This window comes from Calidris pugnax, unplaced genomic scaffold (assembly GCF_001431845.1).
Source record: "Calidris pugnax isolate Ruff unplaced genomic scaffold, ASM143184v1 scaffold24, whole genome shotgun sequence".
Classification (NCBI taxonomy): Eukaryota; Metazoa; Chordata; class Aves; order Charadriiformes; family Scolopacidae; genus Calidris; species Calidris pugnax.
The window spans coordinates 21,067,093-21,079,179 of record NW_015090922.1 but is presented as its reverse complement, the minus strand read 5'-3'; the positions used below and the strand labels follow the sequence as shown (position 1 = coordinate 21,079,179).

At 46.9% G+C, this 12,087-nt stretch overlaps 1 protein-coding gene across 1 annotated transcript in view; it reads left to right on the top strand.

Annotated features, from left to right (window-relative positions):
- Positions 1 to 1,715: 1,715 nt before the first annotated feature.
- KIF26B (kinesin family member 26B) overlaps positions 1,716 to 12,087 on the top strand; it is a 293,196-nt gene continuing 282,824 nt past the window's right edge. The window contains exons 1-2 of the mRNA XM_014951158.1: positions 1,716 to 1,778; positions 2,769 to 3,170. Coding sequence (XP_014806644.1) covers positions 1,716 to 1,778; positions 2,769 to 3,170 — 465 coding nt within the window. The remainder of the gene's footprint in view (positions 1,779 to 2,768; positions 3,171 to 12,087) is intronic.

Here is a 12,087-nt window from a genome sequence, read left to right as displayed (position 1 = left end):
CACGTCTCTCTACCGAACAAAACAGGGGATTTCTGCCCGAGGATTTGTGTGAAACCCCCTCACATGCAGTTCGGGCAAGGCTGCATCTCCTTTGTTTGCCCGCTTGGCCAAGCTTTTTGGAAGCACCTGTGCAAATGCATAAGGCACTTCTGATGCAGCCTCGGGTGGCATCACTTTAGGTTAAAAGCTTTCTTAACCAGAACAGGAATGGCTACTCCGCTCTAAGGGTGATAGCCCAGTGAAGTTAAAAGGCAGCAGAGCATCTTACACACCTTTACCACCGGCAGAGTGTCTGTGAGAGCAGAAAGGCACCGGGAGATTCCTCGCTCAGTGGTGCAGTGGGAGTGGGCTGGTTTTGTTTCCCAAAGGCTGTTACAGCCCAGGCACGTTAGGGATGCTGGAAGGATGCATGGATATATGGACGTAACAATAGGTGGGTGGAAAGGTGGATGCCAGTCCCCTGTGTGTTCTGCCTTCCCAATTGCATCAACCCATCCGTGTTATGGCCCCGTAGGGGGAACTGGCATTTAGCTCTCCATTGCATCCATTTCTGAGAAAATCAGCAACTTGTTTTGAGGAGGAAGATTTATTAGAGATGATTGTGCTATCTGCAGGATTTGAAATAAAAAAGGATCTGTAACCAGATACACATAATGTGCAAAAAGAAATCATAAATAGAAGGGAAACGTGAATCCAGACCCAAGTCTGTGGAATTCATTGTTAAGAGATCAATTTATTATGCCCTTGACTGCAAGTTAGATTAATACATGTAAAATTACAACAGAAAATAAATGCCAGTGACTGTCGTAAATACGGCTCGCTTTTCTTTCTTAGTTGTTTAGGGAGGATTGGGAACACCTGTGAAATCACGTTCATTAAAGCCCTGAATAGAGGTCCCTAACCAATAACCGCGGTGGAAGCAACAAGGTTCTCTTCCCCCCCCCAACCACCCCCCGCCCTTTCCAAGAAAAGAAGGGGGGGGGGGAGGAATCACAGATGTCAATCAAGAAATACTGCAAAATAAAATGGACCCTCCTGGCAGGGGAGGCAGGGCGCCGAGCTGCGGGGAGGCTGTGGCAGCCCGCTAGCAGCCACCGGCCCCGGGAGCGCACGGGGCTCCGCAGCCCGGGTCTGCCTGCCTTTCCCTTCCCTCCTTTTCTCCCCTTGCGAAACTGTCAGGCACAAATGGGCAGGAGGATATTGGCTGTAAGGGACGCAGAGGCTCCTCCCAGAGCCTGGATCCCGATATTTTTGGAGGCTTTCTTTTAACTCAGTTACAAACCTTGGTGAAGGAAACAAGTTGCCGCTGTAGCGGAGGCAGAAAGCGCCTCTGCTTGGGCGAGCGCGGCTCCCGCTCCCTTTTCCACCTTCCTAAAGCTCCCTTGGATGCTTCGCCGCGCCTGCGGAGGAGAGCTGCGGGCGGGGGGAACGCTCCTGCTCTGAATGGTGCTGTTTCTGTGAAAACACGGGGTGTAAAGGAATGAGAGGGAAGACAATGAGGAAAAACCGACCGGGAGAAAACCCCATCCCCAAGCGTTTTCAGGAGAACTGAGGGCATTTCGGGGCCGAGCGATCCCGTCGGAGGCGGCGGAGGCTGCGACGGGCAGGGGGAGCAGCCCGCCCGCTCCCCGGGGGACTTCCCGGGACCGGCTGTTCCCTTCGGATGCGGACTGGGAAACCTGTAGGAAATCCTCCCGCCGCGCCGCGAAGCCACCATGAATTCCGTGGCTGGAAATAAGGACCGGATTGCCGTCACGGCGCGGAGCAGAAAATACGGGGTAAGTTGTCGGAGGAGGGGCGGCTCGGAGAGCCGCGCCGGGGCTCCCGCGGCCCCTCGCCCGCCGGTTACCGGCGCCGCCGGTTATCGCCCCCCGGCCTCGTTCGACGTACCCGGTGCGCGGCGGCTCTGGGCGTCCCGCAGGGGCGGGCGAGGCGCGGGGGCGGCCGCGGGCGCGGAGCGTCCGAGCGAAACTTGCCGGCGCCGCCGGGCCCCCCCGTCTGACCCGCTGCTCCTTCTCCCGCTCCAGGTGACCGACCCCTGCTCCCCCACCAAGCCCGCCGCCCCCTTCTCCCCCGAGAGCTGGTACCGGAAGGCGTACGAGGAGTCCCGGGCAGGGAGCCGCCCGGCCCCGGAGGGAGCGGGCTCTGCCCTGGGCTCCTCCGGCACCCCGTCCCCCGGCTCCGGCCCCTCTTCCCCGGGCTCCTTCACCGGCTCGCCGGGACCCGCCTCGCCCGGCATCGGCACCAGCTCCCCCGGCTCTCTGGGCGGCTCGCCGGGCTTCGGCACCGGCTCTCCGGGCTCCGGCAGCGGCGGCGGCTCCTCCAGCCACCGCCGTCCCCCGCCCTTCGCCGGCGCTGACAGACCTGCGGGGGCGGGGAGGCTCCGGCCCGTCCGTAGACAGCGGCACCAGCACCGCCGCCCGGGGCACAGGCCGCGCTGAGGGAGCGCCGGGGCGGGGGACCGTTACCTGCGTCACGTGAGGGCCGCGCGCCCGGTGCGCGCGCTGAGGTCACGGCGGGTGGGGGGGGGGGGGGGGCCGCGGGGGGCCGCGCGCGCCGGGGCTCCCGCGGCCCCTCGCCCGCCGGTTACCGGCGCCGCCGGTTATCGCCCCCCGGCCTCGTTCGACGTACCCGGTGCGCGGCGGCTCTGGGCGTCCCGCAGGGGCGGGCGAGGCGCGGGGGCGGCCGCGGGCGCGGAGCGTCCGAGCGAAACTTGCCGGCGCCGCCGGGCCCCCCCGTCTGACCCGCTGCTCCTTCTCCCGCTCCAGGTGACCGACCCCTGCTCCCCCACCAAGCCCGCCGCCCCCTTCTCCCCCGAGAGCTGGTACCGGAAGGCGTACGAGGAGTCCCGGGCAGGGAGCCGCCCGGCCCCGGAGGGAGCGGGCTCTGCCCTGGGCTCCTCCGGCACCCCGTCCCCCGGCTCCGGCACCTCTTCCCCGGGCTCCTTCACCGGCTCGCCGGGACCCGCCTCGCCCGGCATCGGCACCAGCTCCCCCGGCTCTCTGGGCGGCTCGCCGGGCTTCGGCACCGGCTCTCCGGGCTCCGGCAGCGGCGGCGGCTCCTCGCCGGGCTCGGACCGCGGCGTGTGGTGCGAGCACTGCAGCGCCCGCCTGGCGGAGCTGAAGAGGCAGGCCATGAAGCTCCTCATCCCCGGGCCCGTCAGCAGCAAGGTGAGCGGGGCCGGGGCGGAGCGGGGGGATCCGTGTGCCCGCTGGCGCTGCGGGGCCGCAGGCACCTGGGACCGGCCCCCCACGGCCGGTGGGGCTGCGGGACGGCTCCCCGCTGGGGCTGCCGGCCGCCTGGGCTCCCCTCTGCCGCTGTCACCCCGGAGGGGTTTGGGATACATTTGGGTTCTCTCCTGCTTGGTCGCGTTCGCTATTCCCATCCCCTCCTCCTGCTTCCTGGGGAACTGCCAGGCTTCGAGGGGTCCTCTGTGACAGTCCCTCCAGCTCACTCCTTGCCCCCCTCCTTCATTGCCTTGATGCTGATTTTGTGGTGTTATTTCCTGTGTACTTACTCCTGTTTCTAGTGAGGGGCAAACAAGGGTGGGAATGCCACACGGGAGTCATTGGTCCCTTCTCCTTCTGCTGTCTTTGATCCTTGTGGGATGAATTTACAAAATATTCTGAGACTTGGCAGCCAACTTAGTGGTAAGATGTGTATGGTCTGATGCACACCGATTGTACTTCATTGCAGGGCCAGGTGCAGCAGAGACCCTTCTGCAGCTCCAGGTTCAGACGAGACATTGAAATGCTCTGTGAGCCCAAAGGTCACCCAGGGAGGCTGTGGCAGACCATGGCATTGAACTGGGGTGTCATTATACTCTCTGGGGTGTCATTAATAAAAGGACAACCTACTAATGCTTTTCTCTTACAGAGAATTATTTTTTTAATAGTAAAACTTAAAAGTACTCAAAGCTGCTGGATCCTGAGTAGTGGGTTGAATAATCCTGTGCCTAAAAAGTGTGAAAGCATTTCTGAAATCTGGCCTCAGGTTTTGAGAGCTGACTGATCATGGGTAGAGTTGGAACTCTGCTTTTTGTCTCTGTTGGGTAATCTGGTACCTCCAAAGGCATACTCTGAAATTCCTTGGTTTTGTCTTGTTTAGCTTTTTTTTTTGTTTGTTTTCCCTGTTTGTTGTGCATATAATGACTAAGGCTAACAGCCCTAAAAGAGTGACCAGCAGCCCTTGGCTGACCCCGTGCTACCAAAATAGTAAGCACTGGGCTCCTCCATAGCAACCCTGTGAACGTTGTATTGTGAATGGGTCTAAAGCTCCCAGAATGTAATACAATGCAATTTTGTTTGCCCTGTTGGGTCCAGGTACTATCAAATGATAATATTTACTCTTCCACTTCAAAGTTTTCATTAGTGGTTACAATAAAGAGGTATCATGGAAAAGAGCTGACTGCTGAGAAAGGGTCCTTGGTATTACTGTTGTGTTGTACTCTCCATTATTTATTTATGTGCAGTTTGAGAGGGAGTTGGTGCTTTCTTGAACAAAAGGCTCAAGGGCTGGTTGTTACCTTGTCTTAAGAGCTGGTTTAACGGAATTATTCATTAAAAGGGAAAGGTGGAACTACCAAAATAAATACACAATTTAACCATATGAATACATGGTTGATTCCCTGGGAAGTGGCCCTGTACCAAAATCCCCACAAATTTCAGGCTGTGTGATTTAATAGTGATCACTAGCTGTGGGTATAGGTGGGAAATTACTAATGATACAGATACAGGAGCCATCCGAATAACTGAAATTGGGGGTGGAGGGAAGATAAACATAAGCATCAAGGCTTTGTATCCTTCACAGAGTGTTAAACAGAAATTGACAGATCTTGCACGTAAAGATTTGTATAGGTTTCTCTTATTGTAATAGTGGCAGTTGTTGCTTATGTTAGCTCTCCTGACATGTTACCCTTGTGTTACCACTGTTATTTGCTCTGTTCTGTTGTTCGTGTTCTGTTCTGATGGTCTTGCACAGGCCAATCTTTGTTGGTGTCAGTAGTAAGCTTTACTTCTCAGTTTTTAGCCCCCTTACCTATGTTCTTCTTTTATTCTTGCATCTCCTTTCCAAGCCTTCCAGTTCTGTAGGAGTGCCTTTTACAAAACCATTGCTATCCAGTGTGTGCGCTTAGGTGGTCTCTGCGCTACGGTGACCCTCTGCCTTATTTGCTATGCTTAATAGTACTTGTAGGCTCAATCCTTTTGAGGTGCTCCAGCCTTTGGTGCATAGTTCTCTTCTGCAGATGGATGCTACCTGGCTGTGGCTATTTACAGGAGCATCCCTTTTTTCTCATGCTTTCTGGCTTGCTTACAACTGTTAAGAACTTCCTGGGCTTGTGATTTCTGTCCTGAGCAGATGCTGCTGAGCACAGTGAGGTGATACAGGATACAAATATCATGGGTAGTGCCATTGACTTCTTTGGGTCAGGGTTGTTGTGCTGGTCTTGCAAGTTTGTTGTCTCTGGCACCCACTGGGCAGCCTGATCAGTGTCTGCCTAGGGGAAAGCAGGACCTCTGAGGGTGAGACATACAGGGTTTCTTGCAAGAATGTGGAAACCTGTCATGCGCCCGGGGGAAAAATCTTACTTCAGTCTGGACTGAGACTGGAGTCTCCCATGCTGTGTTAATGTAGCTGGCATTTTTCAAGGTCCTGTGAAGTCTGCTCTTGATTATTGCTATGGGAATTGGATTGAGGTGTGGGGCTAGAATTGATCCTGCCACTGAGCTCGGTGCAAGAAGGAGCAGATCACATTCCCAGTTCTGGGTATTTCCTTGGAACTTGCAAAGCATCTTACAATTCAAGACTGTAGTGCCCGGTAAGACAATGGCTAATTGGCAATACACCTTTATTAGAGCAATGAAATGGACTGTTTAAAGTGTATCAGTCATTTCCTAGTCAGCTGGATCTAGCTGACTTGCATGATGATTTTTGTTGGTGCTGTTGAAGACAGTCTAGAAATTTCATTAGCATTAAAAATGCCTCCTGAGATGAGGTTGTAGAGAAGTGGGGATTGGTCTCTTCTCCCAAGTCACAGGCGGTAGGACAAGAGGAAATGGCCTCAAGTTGCGCCAGGGGAGGTTCAGCTTAGATATTAGGAAACATTTTTACACTGAAAGGGTTGTTAAGCATTGGAATGGGCTGCCCAGGGAAGAGGTTGAGGAACCATCCCTGAAGATTTGCAAACGATGGGCTGGCATAGCACTTAGAGACATAGTTTAGTAATGTGGGGGTTTTTTTGTATGGTTTTCTTTTGTGTGGTTTTTTTTATCAGAGTTAGGTTGATGGTTGGACTGGATGATATTAAAAGTCCCAGCCTAGATGATTCTATGACTGATGCTGTGATTCTATGAAATATAGTCTGTGCCACCTGTTTCACACTTATACTGTATTTTGAAATGTATATAACCCTGGGTATTGTGTATTGCAGAATAAGCAGAATATGAGGCTATCTGTGTGTTGACACGTATCTAGTAGCAGATACTGGAATCAGCAATAACGTATCCGAATGTGAACCTACATTGACATTTTCTACAGTGTGTAGTCATGTAAAGGTTTGTGTATATCTGCAAAGTATAATAGTATACTTAATTGCTGCATAAACAGACCAGGCTTTATCCATGAAGCTATGTACTGAAGCTTTTCATTTGATACAGAAAACCCCACACTTAACCTAGAGCAAACTGCTTCTGAGTAGCTCATTGTTAGTGTTGAGCTTTCAGTTTTAAATGGAACCATTCTCTCCTAATATATCAACAGGATGAAAATTTGGGATTTTTTTTCTTTTTGGTGAGGCACAAAGGTGAGGAATATATAATTATAGTTGCGCTACTTTAGTTTACCCATTTTAAAATGCTAGGTTCCCTGCCAGCTGCAAAAAGAAAAATGCTAGATGCTTGTTTCTTCTTCTTCCCCTCTTGTGATACAGATGTGACTTAATGATGTACAGCAATTATCTGCATGCAAGGGGTTATGTTTTACGAGAACGAAATCTTATTGTAACCCCCATGCGAAGCACGCCTGTGGGAAATGACTAGCACAAGTGGTTGTTTTAGCTGCACATTGCAGTTTGTAACTGAAAGGATCTTAGAGCCATTGGCCATTGTTTGTGGGTTTTTTGCTACAATGTCAAAGCATTTGTACAATGATAAGGATTGTCTCAAAAATGACTAATATTTTTTTTTAATTTTAAGCTTTTTCTTAGGCTATGTTTTCAGAAGTGTAGCATAGAGGTTTATGGCATGATACTCCCTATTTATCAGAATTTGTGTGAAATCTAGTTGCCTTGGGTTCAAACCTGTGATATCCTCTGTCTTCACCGGAACACTAGCCTTGCAGGCATCTGACAAACAAAAAATAAATAAATCATTGTTTAACTGAAGAGTTGCTATATTTGTGTATCAAATTATATTGTGTGTAAATAATTGATTGAACACTAATAAGAAAAGTCTCAAGCTGGTGATTATAGATTTGTTAGTATGTGATTCCAAAAAATCCTGAATAGAGGCTTAAAGCCAAGAGGTAATTCGAATGCGTAGACATGAATATCTGCTTGGGCATGTTATGATTGGGTCAGGAAGTAAGGATGCTATTTTAAATGCTAGAGATGCATAGCACTGATGTTGTTAGGTGATTTATATGCTGTACTTTCCCCTCGGTAAAAAGTCTGTGCCTCTAAGAATTGGGTAAATTCTGGTTTAGCACAGTGTGTCTGTGAAGGAGTAAGGCAAGGACTTGTATTCAGGGTACAGTTTTGGTTTCCTTTTTCACAAATTTACTGACACTCTCTCTCATTTTTTGCTTGTGTATGATTGAATTCAACTTTTTCTATTTCAAAGGTATTTAGTAGTCAAAGACTTGACTAATAATTATTAATAATGAAGAAAACCCTGAAGCTGATCTAATAAATAGGTTCCTGTTAGCTTGTAGCTACTTTAGAAACGTTCCCAGTAGAGACACGACAGTAATGAACCTTTCCCCAAAACCTAGCAAGTGGCACAATAATGGAATTTCATTTCTGTCTCCAGACCTTTAATTTGTGAACAAGCACGGTCAGTCTGTATGGTGACTTAATTCACTGTGCAAAAATCTGGGGCACCTAATCATTTCAACCCAACTCATTGTAATGCAGATAGGATTATTGCATTAGAAATGTGATTTTAAATGGCCTGAGGCAGTAATTTGTCAGCATTTGGAAGGATTAACTCCATTAAAGTTTAGGCAACAACAATCATTCTTTTGTGTTGCATCACAGGTCACAACACCAAACATTTAGCATAACTCATCTGCAAATCATCTTACAATTTTGTTTCATGGCAAGTTGGGAAACCACAAGCTACTTCATTTGCCCTGGAATTACAGCTGCTTACAGAGGTCCAGAGGAGACAAATGGATATGCCTTCACCTCTGATGAATTAATGTAAACTCTTTTCTTGGAGCAGCTGGACGTCTTGCTGTCATGCTGCTGCAATCCAGAGTGTCAATATGTGAAATGATATAAATATTTCTTTCAAGCTTGCAAAGGTTTTTGAGGTAAGGGTGAAGATACTGTATATTAAAGGCTGCTTTTTTGCAAAGCTGTCAGTCTGTTAGCTCTGCAGCTTTCTTCATGTGATCAAAAAGGCTTGCCATTGTTGAGTGCCCTGGAAATTAGGAACAGGCCTATGACTATATTTAGTTAATTGAAACTATGGTGTTTTTCCTATCAGAACAGCAAATGCTTTTAGGAGACCATAGGCAGAGCTGTTGGGGGTGGTGGTGGGAATAAAATCTCTAGGGAGGAGCAAAATTGTGATGAAATTGTGGTTGTGTGTGGTGTTGTGGTTTTTTGCTTTTTTTTCCAGAGACTTGGCTGTGCATCTGAAAACGTTGTGTTCAGAAATACAGAGTCAATGTGTAGTCTGTAGCTGGCCTCTTCATGCTGGGCTATTATTAGGTGACAAATTTCCTTCAAGGTGCTTTGTACTTGCCATGAATGCTGCACCAATCTCTAAAATAATCTTGTCTCTTTAGACAGTCTTATTTTCCTAGAAGTAAATGTTGCAACATCTGTAGCAATCTTGTATAATGGGCATAACATTTTGGCTTATAGTTTTGGAAGGGGAGGAGGAAGAAAGGTAGTCTGTGCTGAATCTTCCAGGCAGTATTAGAAAGTGTCATGTGTTACCAGTATGGGCCATTGGCCTGTAATGGGATTCGTGCCTGTGTCAGCAGGTTATTAGAATGCTGCAGTGCTGTGTATGTAGGGTTGAAAGATCTTTGCAGTTTTGCCACATCAGCAGCACATAGCCTTTGACATCATATAACTGGGGTGCTTCTAAGCACTGAACTTGCAGGCTACCATGGCAATAAACTTGACTGTCATGCTCTACATAATGATGTAGTAGGAACTGCTGCATTTTGTGACATGGTCTGCATGTCAAAGGCATGAGAGATGTCTTAAGTTGCTAATTTAGATCTTAGCAATGTGTCATGCTGCAGCTTGAGAGGCATGGATGTTAATAAAACCGGAGGAATACAAGCATGTGGGCCTGCCACAGGATAAATATTTCCTAGTCCATGTTATTTGTTGTTGAAGCTGCAATCCAAGAACTATCCCTGATGGCAGAAAAGCAGATTGCATGGTTACTTTGAATAAAGCAAGCTGTAGTATGTAATAGTACCCTGATAAACAAAGTAGTATCCCAAGTGTGGAAAGTTCTAGAAGTGTTTTCCACAATCTCTCTGATTGTTGGACCAAATTTTGGTTGCACTGTGACACTGATGGAAGTAGCAATAATTTAATTAAGGTATTGCTTTTCTAGAAATCAGTGGTAAAGTAATAATTGCAAGCAGCCTGCTGCAGTCCTGCTGCTTTTCTTTGGAAGCTTCAACTTGCATGTTTGAATGTTTGGCAACGTTTCACCAGTTTCTGTTAAGATGGGGTAGTCATTGGAGCAAGGTTATGTTAGATGGTCATACCATGACTGCATCCTTATTCACAGGTTTATGGAACTCAAGTCCCCAGTAACTTGTCTTGACCAGTTTTATTTTCAATTGTTTTCTATGCAACTTTCTTACACTAAACTAGGGTTTAAAAAAAATACATAACTGAGCATAATTAAGCTGCTAAGAACTGTGTTTAGATTGCTAGTTTTGAAAATTGAAATGCATAATCAGACACCTTTTTGGTACAGTTATAATATCTTCTAGCATCTATAACCAGTCAGACATGCTGCTTCAGATAAGTAGGGCTAAAACATCCTGGCCCCTAGGGGCTTCCCAAAGTGCCTTTTCTTTCTCTTCTTACGAAGGTCATAAGTTAACAACCCTGCAGCTCTCCTGTGTGAATATGTGGTGGCTTCTCCCTGCCTTGGTCCTTATCAAAATGATAGATAGTTCAAACATTTTCAATAGCGCTGCTTTCTAAACTCAGATCTTTTTGATTGAAAGGTCAGGGACTGACTAGATGCACTATTACAACAGCACATGCGAATGATGAGAAAGGTACTGATGAGAGCAGCACAAATGCATCCAACCGTAACCTCAGCTGTAACTAGTACAGAACATAGGGATTATTTTTTAATTACTTTATGAATGAGAAAGTAAAGGAAAATATAATACCAGCTGTATAATTGAATCCATTTAAAGAAATTGGTATGTTCAGTTGCAGCTTAGATCTATTGTTGTCCTAACAGAATTAAATTTATTTTATTTGAAACAATACTGTGTAGTTAGGCCATTATAAGCTACTTACCATTCCAGAATTGTTGTGTTTCTTAAAATTTATTTTCATTTTCTGCTGTGTTTACTTTTAGTTGTCATGAAGATCTGCTATTCTGTTCAATCTTTACTATTAAATCATACAGCCTGTGGTTGATCTTGCACTTCTTATGTATTATAAAATATTCCATGTTTTCTAGGAGGGAAGAAAAGAGATTTCAGTCTGAAGGTTTCTTCAGGCTGGTTTTCTCTGCTTAGCTTTCATCTGAAATGGTATTCAGCAGTAGTCTTTTTTGGGGGGAAAAAACAAACAAACAAAAAGATTGCCAAGGAAATCACATTTGAGAAACCTGAGGGAACTTATAGGGTGTTTATTTGGACTTGGTTTGCAAGTCTTTTGTTTTCATAATGAGTTCCCTCTCCTCAGAAGAAACTGAATACTTCTAGATTCAAATATGTAAATCCTGTGTTGGTATAAACTTGTTGTGCCTTCCTATTAAACAAAGTAGGGCAGAGTCTGCTCACTTTGTTGCCCTGTAAGTAGGAGAACTTAACTTATAGGACCTGTGGTATCTGCTTTGTTAGAGGTTGGTCAATGATCTTATTCAATGGATTTAGTGATTCAGGAAAAGTGTCAAATGCCTTTTTAAAAATTATTTTTTTCTAGTAAAAAAAATAGTGCAAGCCAATGTGAGTGTGGCTCTGGAAAACACTTTGAATTGCTTGCTGGTGCAGTGTGTCAGAGGAACCGTGTATGCTGGAGATAGAGATATCTCTATCAAGTGTGTATGACTGATGTAAAGCATCCATCCAGCTCTAGTGTCTGTAGGAAAATCTTAAATTTGGAATAAAAAATTACCTGCAAGTGGAACTTGCTTTATATGTATTTCTTTTACAAATGTGTTTTGTCCTGCAGATCTTCTGTGTTCTGTTAATAACAAGCCTCTAATGTATATTTCACCATGCCCCCTACATCATATACTTTGACATGATCATTTACTTGTACCTGAGTATTTACAACAGCTTCTCTACTCCATGAGCTTGCATAGGAACAAAATTCTACTCACATAAATGTTTGGAGAAAAGCAAATGAAAGGAGACTTTGACATCAACCACAGTAAATATTTTCTTTTTCTGAAGAAAAAGTGAAAATTCAGTATTTGGGGGGTTTCAACTTTGTGCAGAACTCTGAACAGACCTGTTTCAGCTGTGGAATTAACTTTTCCCAAGTTGTGTTTCATTCCCTCTTTCTTTCTCATCCTCATAATTAACTGAAGATAAATGAGGATTCAGGACTACAGCCCCTCAATTTCTGTGGGCTGCTGTGTGGTTCTTTTGGGCATTGCCCATTCCTTTTATCTCAGGCGTACTTGCAGACATGGAAGA